The sequence below is a fragment of the Zingiber officinale genome, chromosome 5A (assembly GCF_018446385.1).
Source record: "Zingiber officinale cultivar Zhangliang chromosome 5A, Zo_v1.1, whole genome shotgun sequence".
Lineage (NCBI taxonomy): Eukaryota > Viridiplantae > Streptophyta > Magnoliopsida > Zingiberales > Zingiberaceae > Zingiber > Zingiber officinale.
In genome coordinates, this window is record NC_055994.1 from 107,597,881 (window position 1) to 107,621,589 (window position 23,709).

A 23,709-nucleotide genomic window follows, 5' to 3' on the forward strand; every position below is an offset into this window, starting at 1 on the left:
AATGATGTTTAAAATGAATCAAACAGAGGAAAGTTAACATCCATTAATCCATTTCAATTGAATCCATCCAATCCAATCCAATCCAATTTATTATTATTATTGCCGTGCACCAAGCATCAATGAATCATCTCCAGTAACACTATCACAAATCGACCTATTTGTACTCGTCGTAGATATTTAATTAGAACAGGAACTGAGAGGCGAGCAGGGACGACAGAGCGAGGAATGCCAAGGATGGAGCCCAACCGGCGGCCGAGCCGGGCACCTGGCTATTAGGGCCGGGCGCCGACGGCACCGTACTGCTGCCGCCGCCCGTTGCCGGAGCAGTAGGAGGCGCCGGCGCGGCGGCGGGAGTGGAGGCAGAGGAGGAGGTGACGGTGACAGCCAGCCTTTGGCCAGCCTGGCAGTGCCCGGGGAACCCGCAGATGTAGTAGTGCACGCCGGCTGTGGTGACGGACAAGCTGGCGGGGCTGGTCGTGTAGGTCGACCCGATCTGGTTTGCCGCGGAGCAGGAGTTGAAGCTTGCGATCGGCACTTCCACCACGTCGTGCTGCGCGTTCATAAAATTGAACACTGCGAGGACAAATTAAATCGTGAGCAATTTGCATCGATCGAAATCGAGTAGTAGTTATTGCACCGGCGACTCTCATTTAATTACCCAAGGTGTCGCTGACGGCGAAGGTCCGCGCGGAAGCCCAAGCGGAGTAGAAACTGTCGTTGGCGCCCGGAGGTATCCTCCACCCGGTGCTGTCGCCGACGACGTGAGTGGTGGCTGCGGCCAAGACAGAGAAGAAGCTGGCGGCTACCAAGACGAGCCCGGCGATGGTCAATGACGTCGCTCGTTTCGCCATCTCTGTGCTCTGCTATCGGCAACCTCCTTCTTCCTCTGTTTCTCTACCGATTTGCTTGCTTCAGTTCCGGTTACGATAGCTAATTTATAGCGATGGAAGTTGGGAAATTAACTGCTTTGCCGCGCTTTGACTCCTTCTCTCTCGGGTTTGACTTTGACTCGGCGTATGAAATGTTTACTGGCGGGTTTGACAAGTTGTTGTCACGGCGGCGATCGATGAGGTTGGCGGTTCTTCTCAATTGGACTCTTTCCGTAAAATCCTCATTGATTTTGCTTCATCTTCTAGAAAATAAAGAAAGTTGCATAAAATGCCGAAGAAAAACAATACCCAAGTCATCTTAATGCTCGATTTTGACTTTTAAAACGAATGACGAAGTAATTTAGTGGGCAAAAGTGAAAACGACGTAAACACGTACTCTTCACCTCGGTATTATTATTATTATTATTTTCATTATTATTATCGTTGGTCTAAATTATAAATCAGACACACGTTATAGCTGTTAAAAAGTATATAATGGTTATTATTAGTAAATAATTATTATAAATAATAGTTATTTATTTTTTATTTATTAAAAAATAATTATTATTAGAAAATAGTTATTTATTTCCTAATTATTAGAAAATAATTATTATTAGGAAATAATTATTATTTTCCTAATTTATCTATTTTCCTATTTTCACTTGTAATGTTATTTATATATACCATATGCTATCATTAATAATATATATGAATTCTATCGTCAATATGGTATCAGACGTCGTCGTCCAAAGGCAACCCACCATCGACCTTATTGCCATAAAAAAAAAGTGTTTCTGTCCGGCCGCTTCTGTGATCTCTTTAGTTTTCTTGGAATATTTTTTCTCCCCTATTTTCCTTTATTATGTTTTTTTGTCCTAAAAAAAAATTCTCTTTTCTGACTTCCTCTTTTCCACCATATAATAATTTTATTTTCTTCTTTCAAAAGGTCCATTAATAACGAGGTTCAATTCCTCCTCTTTTCTCTTTCTCTTTTTGTTTTTTCTCATAACAAGAGCAATATTATTATCTTTTTTTTTAAGTTTAAAGATGTCAAATTTCATCCTTCTCTTCCTCCTCTCCTTTGTTTGTTTTTTTTTTAAGCAGCAATCATCGCATTATAACGGTCTTTCCTTCATGAGTATTGTTTTAGTCATCTTCTGATAGGCCAAATAACAAGTTTTTTTTTCCAAGTTTTATTCAATAACAGATTTTTTTAGCATATGTAGCCATCAAAATGCACCATTCTCTCTCAGCTGCTCTTATTCCGATGACAAGTCAGATTTCAGCATTCAAACAACAACACCTTGTCCCATTCTAGTTGTTGTCTTCTTTCATCAAAGGCAAAGTTCAACAAATCGTCGTTTAGTTGATCACACTGGTGGATTTTGCTCTAAAAGAATACTCATCGGCCGCCTTCTATAATGGTTGTCGCTAACGACATCACTCGTCGGTTATTTCTTACAAATACTCCTGATTCTTCTTCTAAACAACGCACGGTTGTGTGCTCTTCGACTGAGGCTGAATATCGCGTCATTGCCTCTGCAGCATCTGAGATCCAATGGATTAAGTTACTTTTGACAGATCTGCTTCTTCCGATTACCATGTCTGCTGTGCTTTTCACTGATAATTTGGGCCTCCGAACTGCGAGTTACTCATATTTCTGCTGAGGATTAGTTGGCTGATGCACTTACCAAGATTGGTGTCATTTATGGGACACCATTTTGAGAGGGAGTATTAGGAAATAATTATTATAAGTAAATAGTTATTTATTTCCTAATTATTAGGAAATAATTATTATTAGAAATAGTTATTTGTTTACTAGTTATTAGAGAATAGTTATTATTAGGAAATACTTATTGTTTTCCTAATTTATGTATTTTCTTATTTTCAATTGTAATGATATTTATATACACTATATGCTATCATTAATAATATGTGTGAATTCTATTGTCAATAGTTATAATATTAAATTAGTTGTGTGTTATATATATATATATATATAAAAGTTGGTACCATGAATCTGACTCTTCAAATCGATTAATTTTATGATGACGGAGTCCGATCTTATAAAAATTTTCAACTGACGATAAATCAGGAAGTATTCATCAATACCTATCCAGACGATTAATATTCTTAGATCCACTTTTTACCAAAGAACCACTACGATTTTACAACTGTTATAATATTTGTAACAATTAAAATGCTGATTCAATGAGTTCATCCACCATTCACTTTATAGCAGTAATGAAATCATAATTACTATTATCGATTTATAATAATTACGATTTCATAGTTGTTATAATATGAACTCGACCTACTCATCTAATATTCACATTGTAGTAACTACTAAAAAATGATTACTACAATACATAAACAGTTATGGTGTCATAATTACTATAATACATTTGATCAGACCATAATTTAGTTGGAAGATAATAATGAAATCAGTATTAGAGGGCAGAAGGATAAATGCACCGATTGAAAAGTATTCAATTTGATGATTTGGAAAAAAAATACAGACGTCTTTTTATTTTTTGTCCCTCTAATTTATTTGATTTAAACGCTCAATTATTTAGGTTTTTTTATTTGGGTTGAATAATAGCTCAGATCAAGTGCCCCATCTATGTGCCTAACTCGCCATCTTCTCTCTAATTTTCAAAGAACGCGTTAACTTGTTTATCGGGCTACTCTCACACGAAGCAAATTTGAAGAGGAGAAAGTGTATTCTGTTTCGGCTTTTCCTCCGATCGTTTCCCACTTGGGTCAAGGCGTTTAGGATCGCCAATTAGTTAGGTCTGAAGCACACCACCAACCATGTGATTTCATTTTCCAGCCGAAATAATCTTCAATTGTTTGTAATTTTTGTTGAATATGAATTACCACAAGAGATTGGAACAACATTCAAAACTTTTGAGGGTTATTTTATGGATCCATCCAATTTTGTATCAATCAGACCAGGCACAATATAACCTATTTATATGTGGGGTAAGCAAATTAATCCTATTCAAAAGTTAGTTTAGAAATTTATTATATATATATATATATATATATATATTTATTGGATTCGATTTTGATTTTAGATTTCACAAATCTATTAAACCGATTAAATTAAAGTCCCATGTATTTTACAATATGAGACTATGTTTGTAATCTTGCAAATCCAATAATCCCCCTCTTAAATAAAGGACCACATGTTTTCCAAATCCAATCCTTCGACCCACCAAGTCGTCTACCCTTCGATCCATCTGACCTACTAAGACTTCCTTTATCTGATGTCTGGTCTTCTTAATTCGAAAATAAGAGCCTCCACTTTCTTTGTTCGAGGTAATATTGTACCCACATGGCTTAATCAGACCATGACTATTGTGCACAATCGGTAGTTAAACCTTCTGGTAGTTCGAACCCTGATACCACTTGTAGGATCGTAAGGAATTTAGATATCTCCATAATTGCATGATATTGCCCACTTTGAACCTAAACCCTCATGGTTTTGCTCTTGGATTCTACTCAAAAGATCTCATGTCAATGGAAATATCTTTTCTCTTTATAAATCCATGATCTTTTACATGTGTTTTAAAATGTGAAACTATATTTACAATCTTACAAACCCAACATCTATTGGATATAATTTATGACATTAGCAGAGGATGTTTAACATGGGCTTGGACCAAATTGATCTAAGCCCGAACTGGTCAAGTATAATATATATATATATATATATATATATATATATATATATATATATATATATATATATATATATATAAAAGACCGTTATAAAATAAAAAATTCATTCTTGTTATAAAATTATATAAGCAATTACATATGAAAAGGAAATATTATTAACCTTTTCTCTTTTTCCTCTTTCTTTCTTACTCATTAAAATGAATATACATATGTATTTATAGGAACATCATCATATTGAAACTCCTCATGAATTTATATAACTTAGGAGTTTAAAAGATGATAGGTTATGTAGATGAGGGAGTTTATGAAATCATTGGGGGTTATGGACATCCACATAATTTATTTTACAACACTCCCCCTTGGATGCCCATAATTAAGGAATCCGCCTCATTAAAACCTTACTAGGAAAAACCCAATGGGAAAAAAATCTAGTAAGGAAAAAGAGTACGTCATTCTGCAACTGTATCATTATAAATTTACCAGACAATATAATATGGTATAGTGAAAATTTACTCCCCCTATTTGAAATATCATTTGAGATCTCTGTACCGCCGCATTCCAATACCATGTACTAATTTCTTAAATGTTATTGTAGGTAATGCTTTAGTAAATAAATCTACCAAATTATTGCTAGAGCGAATCTGTTGAACTTTAATATCACCATTCTTTTGTAGATCAGAAGTGAAGAAGAACTTTGGTGAAATATGTTTAATTCTATCCCCTTTGATGTACCCTTCCTTTAATTGAGCTATACATGCCACATTGTCTTCATATAATATTGTTAGAATTTCCTTATTAGTAGCTAAACCACATTTTTCCTTGATATGTTGAATCATTAATCTCAACCAAACACATTCCCGACTGGCTTCATGTATTGCAAGTATTTCAGAATGATTCGATGATGTAGCGGCTATGGTTTGTTTGATAGATCTCCAAGATATGGCTGTTCCACCATATGTAAATAAATAACCAGTCTGAGATCGACCTTTATGTGGATCAGATAAATATCCTGCATCTGCATAACCAATTAACTCTGAAGTAGACATATTAGAATAAAATAAGCCCAAATCGATGATACCTTGAAGATACCTAAATATATGTTTAATTCCATTCCAATGTCTACGTGTTGGAGAAGAACTATATCTTGCTAATAAATTTACAGCAAATGCTATATCTGGTCTTGTATTATTAGCAAGATACATTAATGCACCAATTGCACTTAAATATGGTACTTCAGGACCAAGCAGTTCTTCACCATTTTCACTAGGTCGAAAAGGATCTTTGTTCACATCAAGTGATCGAACAACCATTGGGGAACTTAATGGATGAGCTTTATCCATATAAAATCATTTTAGAACCTTTAGTGTATAAGCTGATTGATGGATAAAAATTCCATCAGCAAAATGTTCAATTTGTAATCCAATACAAAATTTTGTTGTTCCTAGATCTTTCATCTCAAATTCTCTTTTCAAGATATCAACTGTATGTATAACTTCTTCAGGACTTCCAATGATATTTAAATCATCAACATATACAGAAATAATGATAAATTTTAGTCCATCCTTTTTTATAAAAACACATGGACATATTGGATCATTTTGATATTTATGTTGCACCAAATAATCACTTAGACATTTATACCACATACGTCCAGATTGCTTCAATCCATACAAAGATCTTTGTAATTTAATGGAATAAATATTTTTAAAATTTAAACTTGATGCTTCTGGAATACCAAGTTTTTGAGAAAAACCTTGTGCCACTAAACGAGCTTTATATCTTATGATTTCATTTTTCTCATTTCGCTTTCGTATAAAAATCCATTTGTACCCTACAGGGGTTACACCTTTTGGTGTTTGGACTACAGGTCCCAAAACCTCACATTTTGCAAGTGAGTTTAATTCCTCTTGAATTGCATCTTTCCATTTTGGCCAATCATGCATACTACGACATTGTTCAATAGATTTAGGTTCTTGATCATCATTTTCATAAATAATTTCAAGCGCTACATTGTTTGCAAATTTATTGTCGATAACTAATCTTGATCGATTCAATTTCTTCCCTGTCTTGACATAATTTATTGAGATTTCTTCATTATTTTCAAGTATCTGGACCTCTTCTGGAGTTTTATCAAAAGTTATGTCAGTTGTCTCTATAGGAGACTTAGGCGCTTCAAAATGAACATCTTGATTAGTTGCTCCTTTCCTTTTTCGAGAATTTTTATCTTTAGAACCGATTGGTCTACCACGCTTCAGGCGAGTTGTAATCTCATTAATTGATTGTCCAATTGGTACATCAATATGAGCCGAAGCATTAATAGCTGGTATATGTGACTTAGTCACTCTTTTCAAGTCAGTGAATGCATCAGGCAATTGATTTGCAATATTTTGCAAATGTATTATTCTTTGAACTTTAAGTTCACATTGATTTGTACGAGGATCAAATTGCGATAATGATGCATGCCAAGTGACTTCTTTGGGAAACTCTTTATTTTCTCCCCCTAGCTTTGGAAAAATTGTTTCATTAAAGTGACAGTCAGCAAATCGTGCCGTAAAAACATCTCCTGTCATTGGTTCCAAATATCTTATAATTAAAGGAGAATCATATCCAACATATATTCCCAATTTCCTTTGGGGTCCCATTTTAGTGCATTGTAGTGGGTTAATTGGCACATATACTGCACATCCAAATATTCTCAAATGGGATATATTAGGCTCTTGACCAAAAGTCAATTGTAAAGGGGAGAATATATGATAACTGGTTGGCCTGATAAGTATAAGTGTTGCTGCATGCAAAATAGCATGCCCCCAAATAGATGTAGGAAGCTTAGTTCTCATAATCAATGGTCTAGCTATTAACTGGAGGCGTTTAATAAATGATTCAGCTAAACAATTTTGTGTATGAACATAAGCAACAGGATGTTCAACAGTTATTCCAATAGACATACAATAGTCGTTAAATATTTGAGATGTAAATTCACCCGCATTATCAAGACGTATTTTCTTGATAGAATATTCTGGAAATTGAGCTCTCAACCGAATTATTTGGGCGAGCAATCTTGCAAACGCCAGGTTGCGACTTGATAATAAACATACATGTGACCATCTTGTAGAGGCATCAATTAGCACCATAAAATATTTAAATGGCCCACATGGTGGGTGAATAGACCCACATATATCACCTTGTATACGTTCCAGAAATGCAGGGGATTCAATTCCAACTTTAGATGGTGAAAGTCGCATAATAAGTTTTCCTTGAGAACAAGTAGAACATGAGAATTCATTAAATTGGAGAATCTTCTAGTTCTTTAATGGGTGTCCATGTGAATTCTTGATAATTTTTTGAAATATTGTAGAACTAGGATGTCCCAATCAGTCATGCCAAAGTATAAAATCATTTGAATCAATAAACTTCGGATTTACTATTGCATTTGTTTCTACTGCATATATTATTGTGTAATACAAACCAGATAAGAAAGCGGGTAATCTTTCATATACATGTTTCTTACCCAACACTAATTTTGTAATATAGAGATATTCAATGTTCTCGTTATATGTTTCAATGTGATATCCATTTCGACGAATATCTTTAAAACTTAGCAAATTTCTTTGAGACTTAGGAGAGAACAATGCATTGTCAATAACAAATTTTGTTCCTCCAAATAATAATATATTAGCTCTTCCAGAACCTTCAATAATATTTGTAGTACCAGATATTGTATTAACATTACTTTCACCCATTTCTAAATAAGAAAAATATTTTTTCTTTCTGAATATAGAATGTGTCGTTACACTATCAATAAGGCATAAATCTCCATTATTTAATCCAAAAGCCATGATATTCTTCATTAAAACAAAAGAGATAAAAAATGAGAAACAACTAAAAGATTAGTAAAAGAAAACATAATAGCAAATGAACTAATTTATTTTAAAATATTTGATTAATTTAGTCATTTCCATAAATATCTTCATTTCCAGTCAAATTGTCTATCCCTCCATCAGGATCTACAAAGAAATCAGAAACATCCAAATGTGTTGTCATAGAAGGACCAACAATTGTGTTATTGTCTTGAAAGACAACATTAGTCTCTATATCTTTTGCCTTGCCCTTTAAAGAGGCTTGGTAGAGATCAATAAAGTATTTTGGCGTACGACAAGTACGTGACCAATGCCCTTTCATGCCACATCTATAACATGAATTTTCTGATTTCTTTTCGTCATTATCTTGTCCACTTTGAATCCTTTTACCATTGTCATTTGTCCACTTTTGGTGAACATTATTGTTAACCCACTTTTGGTGAGTTGTTGTGTTTCTTTTATTATAACCATCATGATTTTCTTGAGATCGATCATTTCCATATCTACGACCACGACCACGACCACGGCCACGGCCACGACCACGACCACGACCATGATGAAATTTTTGTCTGTGCTGTCGTTTATCATTTTTACCAGTTATCTCATTCACTTCAGGGATTGGACTAGCACCAGTTGAACGGATCTCATGATTTTTCATCAAAAGCTCGTTATTTTGCTCAGCCACCAGAAGACATGTAATCAACTCAGAATATTTCTTAAAACCTTTCTCTCTATATTGCTGCTGCAGGAGCATGTTAGATGCATGAAAGGTAGAATATGCTTTTTCCAACATATCTTCATCTGTAATTTTTTCACCACATAATTTTAATTTTGAGCTAATTCTAAACATTGCTGAGTTATATTCACTTACAGATTTAAAATCTTGTAAACGTAAATGAATCCATTCATAACGAGCATTTGGAAGAATCACGGTTTTATAATGGCTATACCTTTCCTTCAAATTATTCCATAGCTCAAGTGGATCTTTAATTGTCAAATATTCAATTTTCAATGCTTCATGAAGATGGTGACGAATGAATATCATTGCTTTTGCACGATTTTGTAAAGATTCCTTATTTCCATCTTTTATGGTGTCTCCAAGACCCATAGCATCCAAATGAATCTCCGCATCCAAAATCCACGATAGATAATTTTTTCCCGAAATATCAAGAGCCACAAACTCTAACTTTGAAAGATTGGACATAGTAAGAATCTATTACAAAGAAAACTAAATTATTAATGATAATTATCGTGCATCATATATATTTATTAATAAATGATAAAACATGATATAATCAAAAGATGATTTGGTAATACTTAACTGTAAAATATTGTAAAATTTTTAAAACGTTGCAAATCATACAAATAAGTAACTAACTAATAGTTAATCGGATAATAGTTAACAAATGATAAAGGAACTATAAATTTAATTTCTTGGCGTTTAAATAATTTTGATTGAGGAAAAAAAAATGTATATATAAATATATCTATACATTTTTTTTAATATTACCTATAATTGATTTAAAAGAAAAAGTAGAGCTCTTTGTGCTGATAACGTGTTATAAAATTATATAAGCAATTGTATATGAAAAGGAAATATTATTAACCTTTTCTCTTTTTCCTCTTTCTTTCTTACTCATTAAAATGAATATACATATGTATTTATAGGAACATCATCATATTGAAACTCCTCATGAATTTATATAACTTAGGAGTTTAAAAGATGATAGGTTATGTAGATGAGGAAGTTTATGAAATCATTGGGGGTTATGGACATCCACATAATTTATTTTACAACAATTCTCTATATTTAGGAACTATAATTTGATGTCTTTATATATATATATATAAAATAAAAGAAAAAATAAAAAATTTTAATTTTAATGCCAAACTCGACATGAGATCCATTCTTTGCCAGACCCATGGATTAGACCAGGCCTGACATTAATTCATTCTTTCATGGATCATGTTAGGCATAAGAAGAACGAAGTTAGAGCATATTTCTTATATTACAATGTTTTAGCAATTCTGTTCGAACTATGTGCAAACTAAAGCAGCAGTCAGGTACACAGAAGTGATCAATTGAAAGCAGTTTGTCGAATCAAATAGTGAAAACCAGAATGATTGCTACACAGTACGCGAGAGCAATCGTGTATGGTGCTAACCATCTTTGTCTTCGAAGATCCTGTCATTGTGTATTGAAATTAGTCATCCATAAGCTATAAAAATTGTTTTTCACTAAACATAACATGACTAGGTCATCGATATCCCTACCGCAAAACTATAGCAACAAACATATACATGTGTAAAAACAAATTGTCATACCGATATATTGGGTAAACTAAAGCTTTAGATGATAATGGTTCTAATTCATGCATAACAACTAAAAGCATGTCATTATCTCAATAAAAGAAAAATCGAGGCGAACCCTATGTGCACAATTACAGTTTGATTTCTGATTACTCTGACAGGAGTCTTTGCTGCTCTAGCTCGCATAAAACACAAGCTGACCAAGATCCCAAATGTTCAATGTTTCAGATTGACTTACAAACAAAATCCTACAAGGCATGCCTTGTTTTCTTAGAAAATGTACTTAATTTCATTACCAACTTGATGGGGGTTTTAGATTGAAGACTTACACATGGTACCAAATGAAAAAAATGAACAAAGAGAATTTCAGTAAATAAAATCTATTAATTTTTAATGTAAATTAACTAAGTTCTACTTAATTTATTTTGAATCTCTAGCTTTTTTTCTAAAATAATTTCTCATCAATCTTTTTGGGACTGCTTTCTCATACAAGAGGATCAGTCCGTACTGAAACTGACGCAGCTGAAGCTATTTGTATTAGTATTGACCGATTTTGCCAACCATGTGTAGGTCTAAACCTTTTAACACAGTTAACCTAGTATCTCTAACTCACTAGAAGTGAAAAACATCATAGTTAATGATTGCATCTGTGAATATTCTCATAATGCTATATTTTGTTGGTGCATAAGTATCTCTCAACACGTCTTTGTGCTGAAATTCAGACCATAGATCAACAGAGCAGGCTCCCTATAATAGATGATACACACCTAAATTCAGTAAGGTAAGCAGTTTAAACATCCAAAACAAGGCACCTTAGCTAATTGCAAACTGTGCAATAGAATAGTTCTAGGAACTTAGATCCCGTCTTTCAGTTTATATAATGTATCTCATCTTAGTTTCCATCTACATACTCAGTTGCAAATTCAATTCTAAGTGTCTCAATGATACCACAATGCAGCCAGGATTTGGAGACTGAAAAATGGAGAACTATACTAGAAAACATGTAAAAAAATAAACAGAAAATTGTTACCTTCAAGGATAAGAGTTGTGAAGATGCACTTGAGGGCCGAAGGCCTGTAAAGCCAATACTGTATGATATGCTCCCGTCAGCATTAAATAGCCCGAAATGCTTCTCAGAGCTTGGGCCAGGCTTTAGATTCTCATTGAACAGTGCAAACACATAAGCCTTAACCACCATTTTTGGCCTGAACGGAGTCCCTTTCTTCTTGAGAAGTCGTTTACGTAGATTATAATTGTACATCCTTGCATTCTGCACAGTAGCACCAGCTTCATTTTCATCCCCAGAAGAAGACCAACCAGTCTCTGAAATCCGGACTTCCATATTAGGATAACCTGCAGCTTCCAAAGCAGCATAAGTTGCATCTATTTGAGCATCGAACATGTTATCATAATGAAGCCCAGTTTTTGCATCATGAACGCCAGAATTAGGCTGGAAAAGGGCGTACTTGAGATCAATATGCTCAGGGTCACTTTTGTAAGCCAAGAATGGATAAGTATTGATATAGAAGGGGCTATTAATCCGTGAAGAGAACTCCAGGATGGGTTTCAAGTAAACAAGCATATCTTCTCTGAATGTACAATATGAGGGAGGGAAAGAATTAGCAAAAACAGCAGCTGAATGTGCAGTTGAGACTTCAACTTTATCTTCTAATTGAAGTCTCTTGAGTGCGTTATACACATTTTTCATGGCACCAAAAAGAGCTTCTTCAAGTTCCTGATCTGAACCACCTAAAACCTCATTGCCAATTGCAATTCCTTTGATGTGAGTATCAGGCAGAAATGCCTCCACATTTTCTTTGACCCAGCTCATAGCATGATCTTCATATACATTATAGTCTTTCAAATGCTCATTGGGAATTGACACAATTAACTCGATCCCAGATCCTTTGAAAGCATGAATGACACTGTGGTCAGCATCATAGATTCTCACATTCTTTATTTTTGCAGCTTTTAGGAGAGTGACCACACTTTCAGGTGGAGGAAGATTGTCAGCAATCCTACCATAGTTTATGCCATATGTACCAATAAAAGCTTGAACATTCATAGTACCTTCATAACAATAAAACAGATTCCTTAAGGTCAGGACAGCTTTTGATCAAACTTCCTGGTACGTACATTATACATTCTATTACCTTTATATTTTAACTAGAAACAATTTTAAAATACTGGTTTCCCCAAGGAAACACAGTGCTAACTAAAAAAGGGCTAGCATTTCAGTAAGATTAGGGCTAGTCCCAAAGTCACTGATCATACCGAGAAAAAACCATAGTAGATTGCATTCAAACTTCTAAAATTACAGTGACATTCTCTCACAACATCATCACTCGAACCTCTTCTACCATAGGGCCTGTAGGTACTTGCGGCTTTCAATTAACACAAATTCAATTTCTCCCTAATTCCACTCTTTTATTTAAGGTATATTCTTAAGATGATAACAACTATTACAAGTAAGATTTAATAATTGCATTTTAGGTGATATTAAGATGATCATTTTAAGGGCGAAAACTTAGCACAATTTCATATCTTAATACTCCAATTATTATATGTCGGTTCCAACTAATTGGGTCGTTAGATTGACTATATGTATCTTATACTCTATTGAATAGTATCTATATCATAATAATCATTGTAAATAAATGCTAGCGACAATTTTAGTTGAGTAACTTCAGTTATGAAAAGAAATTGGAAACACCAGTGTAATTAATTCAAAATAAATCTCACAAGTCAATTCTGTCCTGAAACTCATGTTCATGATGTTTTACCAAAGATGCCAATATCAAAAATTAATTTATCATGATTGTTTCAAAAAATATATCATCAGCTCCTCATTTTTGTTTATCAAAGCAATTTTTCATCAGTACCTTTTTTTCCCTATTGCTAGAGTTGCATAAACTAAGCCTAAATTCAACGAGATAAGTATCACTCTGCTATTTATCCTCAGTACAGGAAATTACAGTACAAGTAGTCCAACAGACTCTATCAACCTGTTTGGAATCAATATCAAAAAGTCTAATTCCTTAAAAGAAATTGATTGTCGAAAAATCAAACCTATTTTTTTTTTCTAACAGATAAGTGAATTGCGTATCTTGTTTTTGTTGGATATTGAGGCCTTAATGGATCAATACGGTTTTGTGGAAAAATCGGAATGCCATCAATAGATAAAAGTCGTAATTGACTTCAAAATTGAAATCTGCGTTTCGAGTAGATAAATTTAGACTATTAATTTGCTCAAAACCGAATAAAGGTGAATGAGAAATTAATTGTTTAAAGTCTGCCCAAATAAACATTAATTATTCATTAATGATATATATAAGGAAATGCATGGGAGAATAGTCCCACATCGGAAATTTTCGATGTGCATTCTTTGCTTATTAATGATGCTGTGTTAATGGAGTTAACTTAGAAAAAGACCAGGTGCTCTGGGGTGAGCAGGTGATCGCACCTGTGAGCTCGCCACCCGCCACCCGCCACGTGCGCAATGGGCGCTTTGTAGGCGCACTTTGCATGTATTCGTCGTCACGAGGAGCATTGAGGAGCTTAAATTTATGCTCCAGAGGACATTGTAGTACCTACGTGGCACTTACCTATGCGGCATCCACGTGGCAAGAAGAGATGACTGGACTGTTGATTGAGCAAACGGATGGCAACCGTTGATCAAAGAGGTGTGATGGATCGCTTGTGATGCGATCTAGAGCGTTGGATCGCGAAGAGTCACGATCTGACCGCTTGGGATGAGACTTGATCTGAAGCGTCAGATCAAATGGATCAGTAGATCCATATCCGATGGCTGATGACAATAGGTGATATCTGAGGGTCACAACTCTTCAGATCTGATGGATGAGATTAAAGTGGGATATGTGAAGGGTTATAACTCTTCAGAATGGACGATCCAGATCGATCCAGCCCAAAGAACACATCCTCTCACCCAAAAAGGCATTCAACCTCTTCATTTGGTATAAATAGAACCCTCCAGATGCTGGAAATATCAATCGAATCATCGAATTCATCTATTCTACTCTCTCTAGAGCATTCATCTCATCTTGTGCATTTAAGAGTCCAAAAAGCCTACGAGAAGGTTCGCTGGTCTCGGAATTTGGAGTGCTACGATTCCGAGACATTCGTCGTTGTATCTTGGGAACGAATTGCTGCTATCCGTTAGCACCATAGCAGAGCAATATCGTTTACGGATATAGTGTTGAACACTAGCCTCGACGATCAGTATCAGTTTGCGCACTCCGGGAGATACCGGGAACAACAGTCGTAAACGATATTCTGCAAACTGATATGGCTACTTCCAACGACGTTCCGACCGCCATTTCGTCAACATCAATTCCGCACGGAGAAAAGCCGGAGAAATTCAGCGGAGCCGACTTCAAAAGATGGCAGCAGAAAATGCTGTTTTATCTAGCTAAACCTTGTACAGTTTTTGCAAGAAAACCCGCCAGCCGCTACGGAAGGTAGTAAGGCTGCTTGCGATGCGTGGTCACACGGAGATTTCCTGTGCCGCAACTATATTCTCAACGCCTTGGACAACACGCTGTATAACGTGTATTGTTCATTGGAGACGGCGAAATCTTTGTGGGAATCACTTGAGAAGAAATACAAGACTGAAAATGCAGGATTGAAGAAATTCATCGGCGGCCGGTTTCTGGATTTCAAGATGGTGGACTCTAAGAGCGTCTCAGCTCAAGTCCAAGATATGCAATTAATACTGCATGATCTGGACGCCGAAGCCATGAAGCTGAACGAGTTATTCGCAGTAGCTGCGGTAATTGAGAAGCTCCCTCCGTTATGGAAGGACTTTAAGAATTACCTCAAGCACAAGCAAAAGGAGATGAGACTGGAAGACCTGATCCTGAGGCTACGAATAGAGGAGGATAATCGAAAATTATCCGACTCTAGAGGAACCAAGCGGACTATTGACGAAATGCCCAACCTGGTCGAGCTAAACTCCAAAAAGCCGAAGCAGTTCAAGAAGAAGGCTCAAGTAAAGAAGTTCAAGGGCTCTTGCTACAACTGTGGAAAGTCAAGACACATGTCAAAGGACTGCAGACACCCGAAGAAGCCAATCAAGGGGTCAAAAGATACTGCAAACCACGTCGCAACATCTCTTGAGGACTTGGATCTCACTGCGGTCGTGTTTGAATCCAATACAGTGGAGGATAACCCGAAGCAGTGGTGGATCGATACTGAAGCAACTCGTCATATCTGTTCAGATAAGGCGATGTTCTCCAAGTATACTCCGATAAATGGAAGGAAGCTCTATATGGGCAATTCCACGACATCTCCGATCGTCGGACTCGGAAAAGTTGTTTTGAAGATGACGTCTGGAAAGCAGCTAACTCTGATTAATGTGCTCCATGTTCCCGACATCAGAAAGAACCTAGTTTCTGGATCGGCACTTGTTAAGGCCGGGTTTAGACTAGTGTTCCAGTCTAACAACTTTGTCCTTACGAAGAATGATGTCTTCGTAGGAAAGGGGTACTTAGAACAAAGTCTATTCAAAATGGTTGTAATGACTGTACTCCGAAAATTTAATGGTAATAAAATAATTGCTTCTAGCTATGTGGTTGAGTGTTTCAATTTGTGGCATGATTGACTGGACATGTGCATAATAATACTCTGAAACGTCTCGTCAAACTAAATTTATTACCGAACGTCAATGTTGACGAAACACACAAATGTAAAGTGTGTGTAGAAGCTAAAATGACGAAACTACCTTTTCATTCGGTGGAAAGGTCAACGACTCCTCTAGAGTTAATACATAGTGATCTATGTGACTTGAAATTTGTGCAAACTAGAGGAGGTAAAAAGTATTTCATTACTTTTATCGATGACTGCACGAGGTTCTGTTATGTCTTTCTTTTAAGAAGTAAAGACGAAGCCTTAGAGGCGTTCAGAACCTATAAAACAGAAGTTGAAAATCAACTTGACAAACGAATTAAGATAATTCGTAGCGATAGAGGTGGAGAATATGGTGCACCGTTTGATGAATTTTGTTCAGATTATGGCATTATCCATCAAACAACGGCGCTTTACTCACCTCAATCGAATGATATTGCTGAACGTAAAAATCGGACACTAAAAGAGATGATGAATGCCTTGTTGATAAATTCAAGCTTACCTTAAAACTTGTGGGGGGAAGCAATATTATCGGCAAATCACATTCTCAACAAAATACCTCATAAGAAAAGTGATAAAATTCCATATGAATTATGGAAAGGCCGCAAGTCATCGTACAAATACCTGAAAGTGTGGGGGTGCTTGGCAAAGGTCGAAGTACCTAAACCAAAGCAAGTAAAGATCGGACCTAAAACATTCGATGCGGTATTTGTAGTATATGCCCATAATAGTAGTGCATATCGTTTCCTAGTTCACAAATCAGACATTCCTGATATTCATGTGGGAACAACCATAGAATCTCGGAATGCGATATTCTTTGAAAATGAATTCCCAAATAAGAAGGAAAACGTTGAAAATGATAACAACAGAAGTTCAAACGAAAATGACGTTACCGAACTTAGCTGTTATAAAAGGACTATTGACGATCAAAGCGAAGGGCCACGTCGTAGCAAACGGGCTAGAGCTGAGAAATCGTTCGGGTCAGATTTCATGATTTTCATGTCGGAAATGGACCCAAGAACATTAAGTGAAGCTCTCTCTAGTCCCGATGCTCCAATGTGGAAAGAAGCTGTCAACAGTGAAATCGAATCCATCATGAATAATCATACTTGGGAATTAGTAGACCTTCCTTCTGATAATAAACCATTAGGTTGTAAGTGGATACTAAAACGCAAGTATAAAGCTGATGGATCAATTGACAAGTATAAGACCAGACTTGTAGCCAAGGGGTACAAGCAAGAGGAAGACCTTGATTACTTCGATACCTACTCACCGGTGACAAGGATTACGTCCATACGAGTGCTAATAGCCATTGCAGCACTATATGACCTTGAAATACATCAAATGGATGTTAAGACTGCGTTCTTAAATGGTGAGTTGGAAGAAGAAATTTATATGGAGCAACCCGAGGGGTTCGTGGCTCCAGGAAATGAGAAAAAGGTGTGTCGACTTGTTAAGTCATTATACGGACTTAAGCAAGCGCCTAAACAATGACACGGAAAATTTGACAAAGTAATACTGTTAAACAAATTCAGAATAAATGAATGTGACAAATGCATTTATGTCAAAGACACACCTAAAGGTTATGTAATCATCTGTCTATACATAGATGACATGCTAATAATGGGCAGTAATCATGATATAATCATGACTACAAAGAAAATGTTGACAAAAAATTTCGATATGAAAGATATGGGTCAAGCAGATGTTATATTGGGAATTAAAATTCTCAGGACATCAGAAGGGATAGTTCTGACACAATCCCATTATGTAGAGTCAGTATTGAAAAGATTCAATGCGTGCGATCTCTCTACAGTAAAAACACCTATGGATCTAAGTCAACACTTAGTGAAAAACCATGGTGAGACCTTATCGCAGTTGGAATATTCTCGGATAATAGGCAGTTTGATGTATCTCACAAACTGCACACGTCCGGATATTGCCTGTGCGGTCAACAAGCTGAGTCGTTTTACGAGTGATCCAAACGACACCCACTGGAAAGCATTGATGCGAGTTCTTAGATATTTGAAATATACTATGAAGTATGAATTACATTATGGAAAATATCCGGCTGTGCTGGAGGGATATTGTGATGCTAATTGGATATCAGATACAAAAGACTCCAAATCCACTAGTGGATATGTTTTCACGATCGGTGGGGGAGTAGTATCTTGGAAATCCACTAAGCAGACGTGCATTGTTCGGTCAACTATGGAATCCGAGTTTATAGCACTAGACAAAGCAGCTGAATAGCTGCGGAATTTCTTGGAAGATATTCCGAGCAGGACGAAACCTGTGCCTGCCGTACTGATCCACTATGATAGTCAATCGGCAATTGGAAGGGCACAGAGTAATATGTACAATGGGAAGTCACGACATATACGTCGTAGACATAATACCATTAGGCAATTGATCTCGAATGGAGTGATTGCAATCGACTATGTTAAGTCCAAAGATAATTTGACAGATCCTCTTACAAAAGGGTTGAGTCGAGATCAAGTATACTGCTCATCAAGAGGAATGAGATTAAAAATCTACAACTAAAAAATGACTGTAGCGGTAACCCAACCTTGTTGACTGGAGATCCCAAGATCTTGGTTCAATGGGACAACGAAGTTACAGAAGTTGTGTTACAGCACATGACATATTTTATCTCTATCCCAATCCTAGGATGAATTTGTGCAGTCCTACCTCATGTAGTGAGGTAAAACTTATGCTTTTAGTGACTTCTATACCTTATAAGGTGGAGTATGGTAGGATACTCCTGATAGAAGTGTCACCTATATGAGTGTGAAGACAGGCCGCTTCAATGAAACACTCATGAATCCAAGATGGTGTCCATGGCCGAAACGGAACCAACCATGAGAACCTAAAGTAGGTGAGATAGGTCTCTGTGTGGGTGTTATTGTCTTAGTATACACCTACAGCTGAGCAGTTCAAAACATCACGTTCACTGCGCAGCTTAGTATACTCGATAGCATTCCACTACGGAAGGTTCAAAGCCACAAGCTACCTCTCCCGATGCAGTGACTTATCGATTAGACTCTTGTAAAGTGTCAGCATGCATACACACATTGCATTAATTTCCATTCATGTGGGGGATTGTTGGATATTGAGGCCTTAATGGACCAATACAGTTTTGTGGAAAAATCGGAATGCCATCAATAGATAAAAGTCGTAATTGACTTCAAAATTGAAATCTATGTTTCGAGTAGATAAATTTAGACTATTAATTTGCTCAAAACCGATTAAAGGTGAATGAGAAATTAATTGTTTAAAGTCGTCCCAAATAAACATTAATTATTCATTAATGATATATATAAGGAAATGCATGGGAGAATAGTCCCACATCGAAAATTTTCGATGTGCATTCTTTGCTTATTAATGATGATGTGTTATTGGAGTTAACTCAGAAAAAGACCAAGTGCTCTCTTCTCAAGGGCGAGCAGGTGCTCGCACCTGTGACCCCGCCACCCGCGCAATGGGCGCTTTGTAGGCGCACTTTGCACGTACGCGTCGTTACTTAAATTTATGCTCCAGAGGGCATTGCAGTACCTACGTGGCACTCGGGTGACGTATCAGGCTCGTATCTGACATGACAATACCTATGTAACATCCACGTGGGCAAGAAGAGATGACTGGACTGTTGATTGGGCAGACGGATGGCAACCGTTGATCAAAGAGGTGTGATGGATCACTTGTGATGCGATCTAGAGCGTTGGATTGCGAAGAGTCACGATCTCACCGCTTGGGATGAGACTTGATCTGAAGCGTCAGATCGAATGGATTAGTAGATCCAGATCCGATGGCTGATGATAATAGGCGAGATCTGAGGGTCACAACTCTTCAGATCTGATGGATGAGATTAAAGTGGGATATGTGAAGGGTTATAACTCTTCAGAATGGACGATCCAGATCGATCCAGCCCAAAGAACACATCCTCTCACCCAAAAAGGCATTCAACCTCTTCATTTGGTATAAATAGAACCCTCCAGATGCTGGAAATATCAATCAAATCATCGAATTCATCTATTCTACTCTCTCTAGAGCATTCATCTCATCTTGTGCATTTAAGAGTCCAAAAAGACGAGAAGGTTCGTTGGTCTCAGAATTCGGAGTGCTACGATTCCGAGACGTTCGTCGTTGTATCTTGGGAACGAATTACTGCTATCCGTTAGCACCGTAGCGGATCAATATCGTTTACGGAGATAATGTTGAACACTAGCATCGACGATCAGTATCAGTTTGCGCACTCCAGGAGATACCGGGAACAACAGTTTTACCAAATTAACAGCGTGATTTTGTAATGCATATAAATTAAAATAATAACAAACCGCCGCTTTTGTGGGAATCACAATTTTCATTCTAAAGAATTTACTATTCCCAACAAAGAAATTTATTTTAAAAAATAATTTTGAAATCTAATTCCAGTTTGTTCTTGGGTTTTAAACATAATATTTAAGAAATCTGAAATAGAACAAAATATGATAAAATCAAACATCAAAACCATATAAGTTGCACTAAACATAATAGTGGCAGCAAATCAGTAGGGATCGTAAGAAATCTTGAAATGAAGGAGAAGCAGAATTCGTCCCAGCTATGTTATGATCTATGTTTGATTGCCCATCCCAACCTAGATTGAACTGTGGCACCCATCCATGCCACAAGACAAGGACGGATAGGAAAGCAATGGCTACTTCCAGAACTGAGCCAATACTTCAATAGCTGCTAAGTAGAAGCAGAAGGGTAGCGTTGAGCATACCGTGAAGCAGGATGACGATGACGAGACAGCAGTCGAGGAGCGGACGACGAGGGCGCGCGGCGGGCATCCTTCTCTTCTACCAAAGAAGAAGAGGAAGAATAGGGCAAAGAGGCGAGGATTTCTGGCGCGGCTGGGAGGAGTATTCCACCTGGAACAGCACAAGGAAGAAGCATTGATTGCTTTGTCCTGGGGCATGCCATGGACGAGATTCTTGCCCTCCGCCTTCCGAATCGCGGTCAGCTCGATACTCTAGCGGGAGGAAAGCAAAGCACCAGATCTACCAGGAACAACAGTGTCAACCACGAAGGTGGAAGGGATGGTTAGGCGAGAAGCAGAAGGTGGAGATGAAGAATCGATTCTTCCCCACTCAAGCGAACTCGGCGCCTCATTTTATTTTTATTTATTTATATCAAAGAGCATCTCTTGTAGCACTCTTTTCCCACCTAAAGCCTCCGGAACGTTTTCTTACGCCTAAATCCAAATCCTGAATCGGGCGCAAAATCATGTGTCTTCGTTTTTTTTTTTTCAAAAAGAACATCCCTTCCCACCTTATTAAATCCTTATAAATGGTACAATATTTAAAATTATTATCTTCTATGAGACACGTTAAATTCTCAACCGGTTTATCAATTATATAAATATGATAAATCTGTATTATAATAATTGTCACATCATAACTATTATAATATTATAACAATTTCAATTTCATAATTACTACTATAATATTTATATTTATATTATAACAACTATAAAATTATAATCGATATAACTATAACAATTATGAAATGATAGTTGCTATATCAGGAGGAGATGTCATATAAATTTTTTCATAAAGATCATCATTTAGAAATACATTCTTGACATCCATCTGAGATATTCTCCATCAACAAACAAAAGCAACAACAATCAGAGTACGAACAGTTGTCATTTTTGCAACAGGAGCAAATGTTTCCTCATAATCCATGTCATACTCCTGAGAATAACTTTTAGCAACAAGACGAGCTTTGTATCGTTCGATAGATCCATCAGATTTAATTTTGATCTTATATGCCCAACGAGAACCAATGATATGTTTTCCTGGTGGCAATGAGACAAAATCCCATGTATGATTCTGATGCAAAGCAGTTAGTTACTCAGCCATAGCACTCTGCCAAAGTGGGTTACAAACAGCTTCTCTATAGGATACAGGTTCAGAAAGACAATGAATAGATGCAACAAATGAAGCAAAAGAATGAGAATAACAAGAGTAAGCAAAATTTGATAGTTTAGTAGACTTACGAACACGAGTGGATTGACGACGGTGGAGAGAAAGATCATTTGCAATCTCAAGAGATGATTGGGCGATGACAGAAGGAGGAGCATATGGAGCGGATATCTCGGGAACCAAAGTACTAGATTCAGTTGAGCTACCAGTAGGAGCTGTGGGTGAAGTTTCCTTAGTGTCGATATTAAAAGGATTAATGCAAAGTAGATCTGACTTTGTCATATTATGCGAACTAGCAGGAATAGAAAAGAATGGAATATGTTCAAGAAACACAACATGACGAGAGACATACAATTTTTGACTAACAGGATCAAAACAACGATATCCTTTTTGACTAACACCATAACTCAGAAAGACACAAAAATTGCATGTCTCTCGTCATGTTGTATATTTCTTGAACATATTCTATTCTTTTCTATTCCTTCTAGTTCGCGTAATATGACAAAGTCAGATATACTTTACATTGATCCTTTCAATATCGACACTGAGGAAGCTTTACCCATAGCTCCTACTGGTAGCTCAATTGAATCTGGTACTTTGGTTCCCGAGATATCCGCTCCACATTCTCCTTCTTCTGCCACCACCCAATCATCTCCTGAGATTACGGATGATCCTTTGCCGTCGTCAATCCACTCGTGTTCGTAAGTATATTAAATTACCAGATTTTGCTTACTCTTGTTATTCTCATTCTTTTGCTTCATTTGTTGCATCTATTCATTGTCTTTTTGAGTCCGTATCTTATAGAGAATCTGTTTGTAACCCACTTTGACAGAGTGCTATGGTTGAGGAACTAACTGCTTTGCATCAGAGTTATACATGGGTTAGTCAATTTATCACTGCACCAACTACAGTTCATTGGGCTGCTATTCATTATATTCTCAGGTATCTTCGGGGCACTCAAGAATGGAATATGTTCAAGAAGCACAACATAATGAGAGACATATAATTTTTGACTAACAGGATCAAAACAACGATATCTTTTTTGACTAACACCATAACCCAAAAAGGCACAAAGAGCAGATCGAGAGGCTAACTTATTACGCTCTGCATGTGGACGAAGGACAAAGCAAATATAACCAAAAACATGCAAAGAGGAATAGACAAGAACATACCTATACAATTTTCAAAATGCGACAAACCTGAATTGTGTGATGTTGGAATTCTATTAATGACATGAGCAGCAGTAAGGATTGCTTTCTCCCAAAAGGCACTAGGAACACTGACAGACAATAAAAACGAACAGGTTGTTTCGACAAGATGTCTATGTTTTCGTTCAGCCACGCTATTTTGTTCAGGAGTATCTGCACATGAGGTTTG

The 23,709-nt window shown here is 36.6% G+C and overlaps 3 protein-coding genes across 3 annotated transcripts; all 3 read right to left on the reverse strand.

Annotated features, from left to right (window-relative positions):
- Window positions 1–57: 57 nt before the first annotated feature.
- Window positions 58–910, reverse strand: LOC121983114 (mavicyanin-like). The gene is made up of 2 exons (XM_042536086.1): window positions 659–910; window positions 58–573 (listed from the first exon to the last, which is right to left on the reverse strand). Exons 1-2 carry the CDS (start codon window positions 849–851, stop codon window positions 182–184), a joined length of 585 nt encoding a protein of 194 aa, XP_042392020.1. The 5' UTR covers window positions 852–910; the 3' UTR covers window positions 58–181.
- Window positions 911–8,501: 7,591 nt separating this feature from the next.
- LOC121979883 lies at window positions 8,502–9,617 on the reverse strand. Its single transcript, XM_042531864.1, has one exon. The coding sequence runs from the start codon at window positions 9,615–9,617 to the stop codon at window positions 8,502–8,504; it is 1,116 nt and encodes a 371-aa protein (XP_042387798.1).
- A 735-nt stretch (window positions 9,618–10,352) lies between these two features.
- LOC121983116 (glucan endo-1,3-beta-glucosidase 14-like) lies at window positions 10,353–21,492 on the reverse strand. Its single transcript, XM_042536087.1, has 3 exons — window positions 21,129–21,492; window positions 11,754–12,793; window positions 10,353–10,598 (listed from the first exon to the last, which is right to left on the reverse strand). Exons 1-3 carry the CDS (start codon window positions 21,193–21,195, stop codon window positions 10,515–10,517), a joined length of 1,191 nt encoding a protein of 396 aa, XP_042392021.1. The 5' UTR covers window positions 21,196–21,492; the 3' UTR covers window positions 10,353–10,514.
- Between the last annotated feature and the right edge of the window lie 2,217 nt (window positions 21,493–23,709).

Bases quoted from the DNA above. Each gene is read 5' to 3' on its own strand.
- LOC121983114 (XM_042536086.1), bottom strand. From the start codon at position 851: ATGGCGAAACGAGCGACGTCATTGACCATCGCCGGGCTCGTCTTGGTA. The intron at 574-658 runs GTAATTAAATGA...TTGTCCTCGCAG, and splicing joins CGCCGTCAGCGACACCTTGG to TGTTCAATTTTATGAACGCG.
- LOC121979883 (XM_042531864.1), bottom strand. From the start codon at position 9,617: ATGTCCAATCTTTCAAAGTTAGAGTTTGTGGCTCTTGATATTTCGGGA.
- LOC121983116 (XM_042536087.1), bottom strand. From the start codon at position 21,195: ATGCCCGCCGCGCGCCCTCGTCGTCCGCTCCTCGACTGCTGTCTCGTC. The intron at 12,794-21,128 runs GTATGCTCAACG...ATTGTTATGAAG, and splicing joins CATCGTCATCCTGCTTCACG to GTACTATGAATGTTCAAGCT. The intron at 10,599-11,753 runs GTAACAATTTTC...ACACAATGACAG, and splicing joins CACAACTCTTATCCTTGAAG to GATCTTCGAAGACAAAGATG.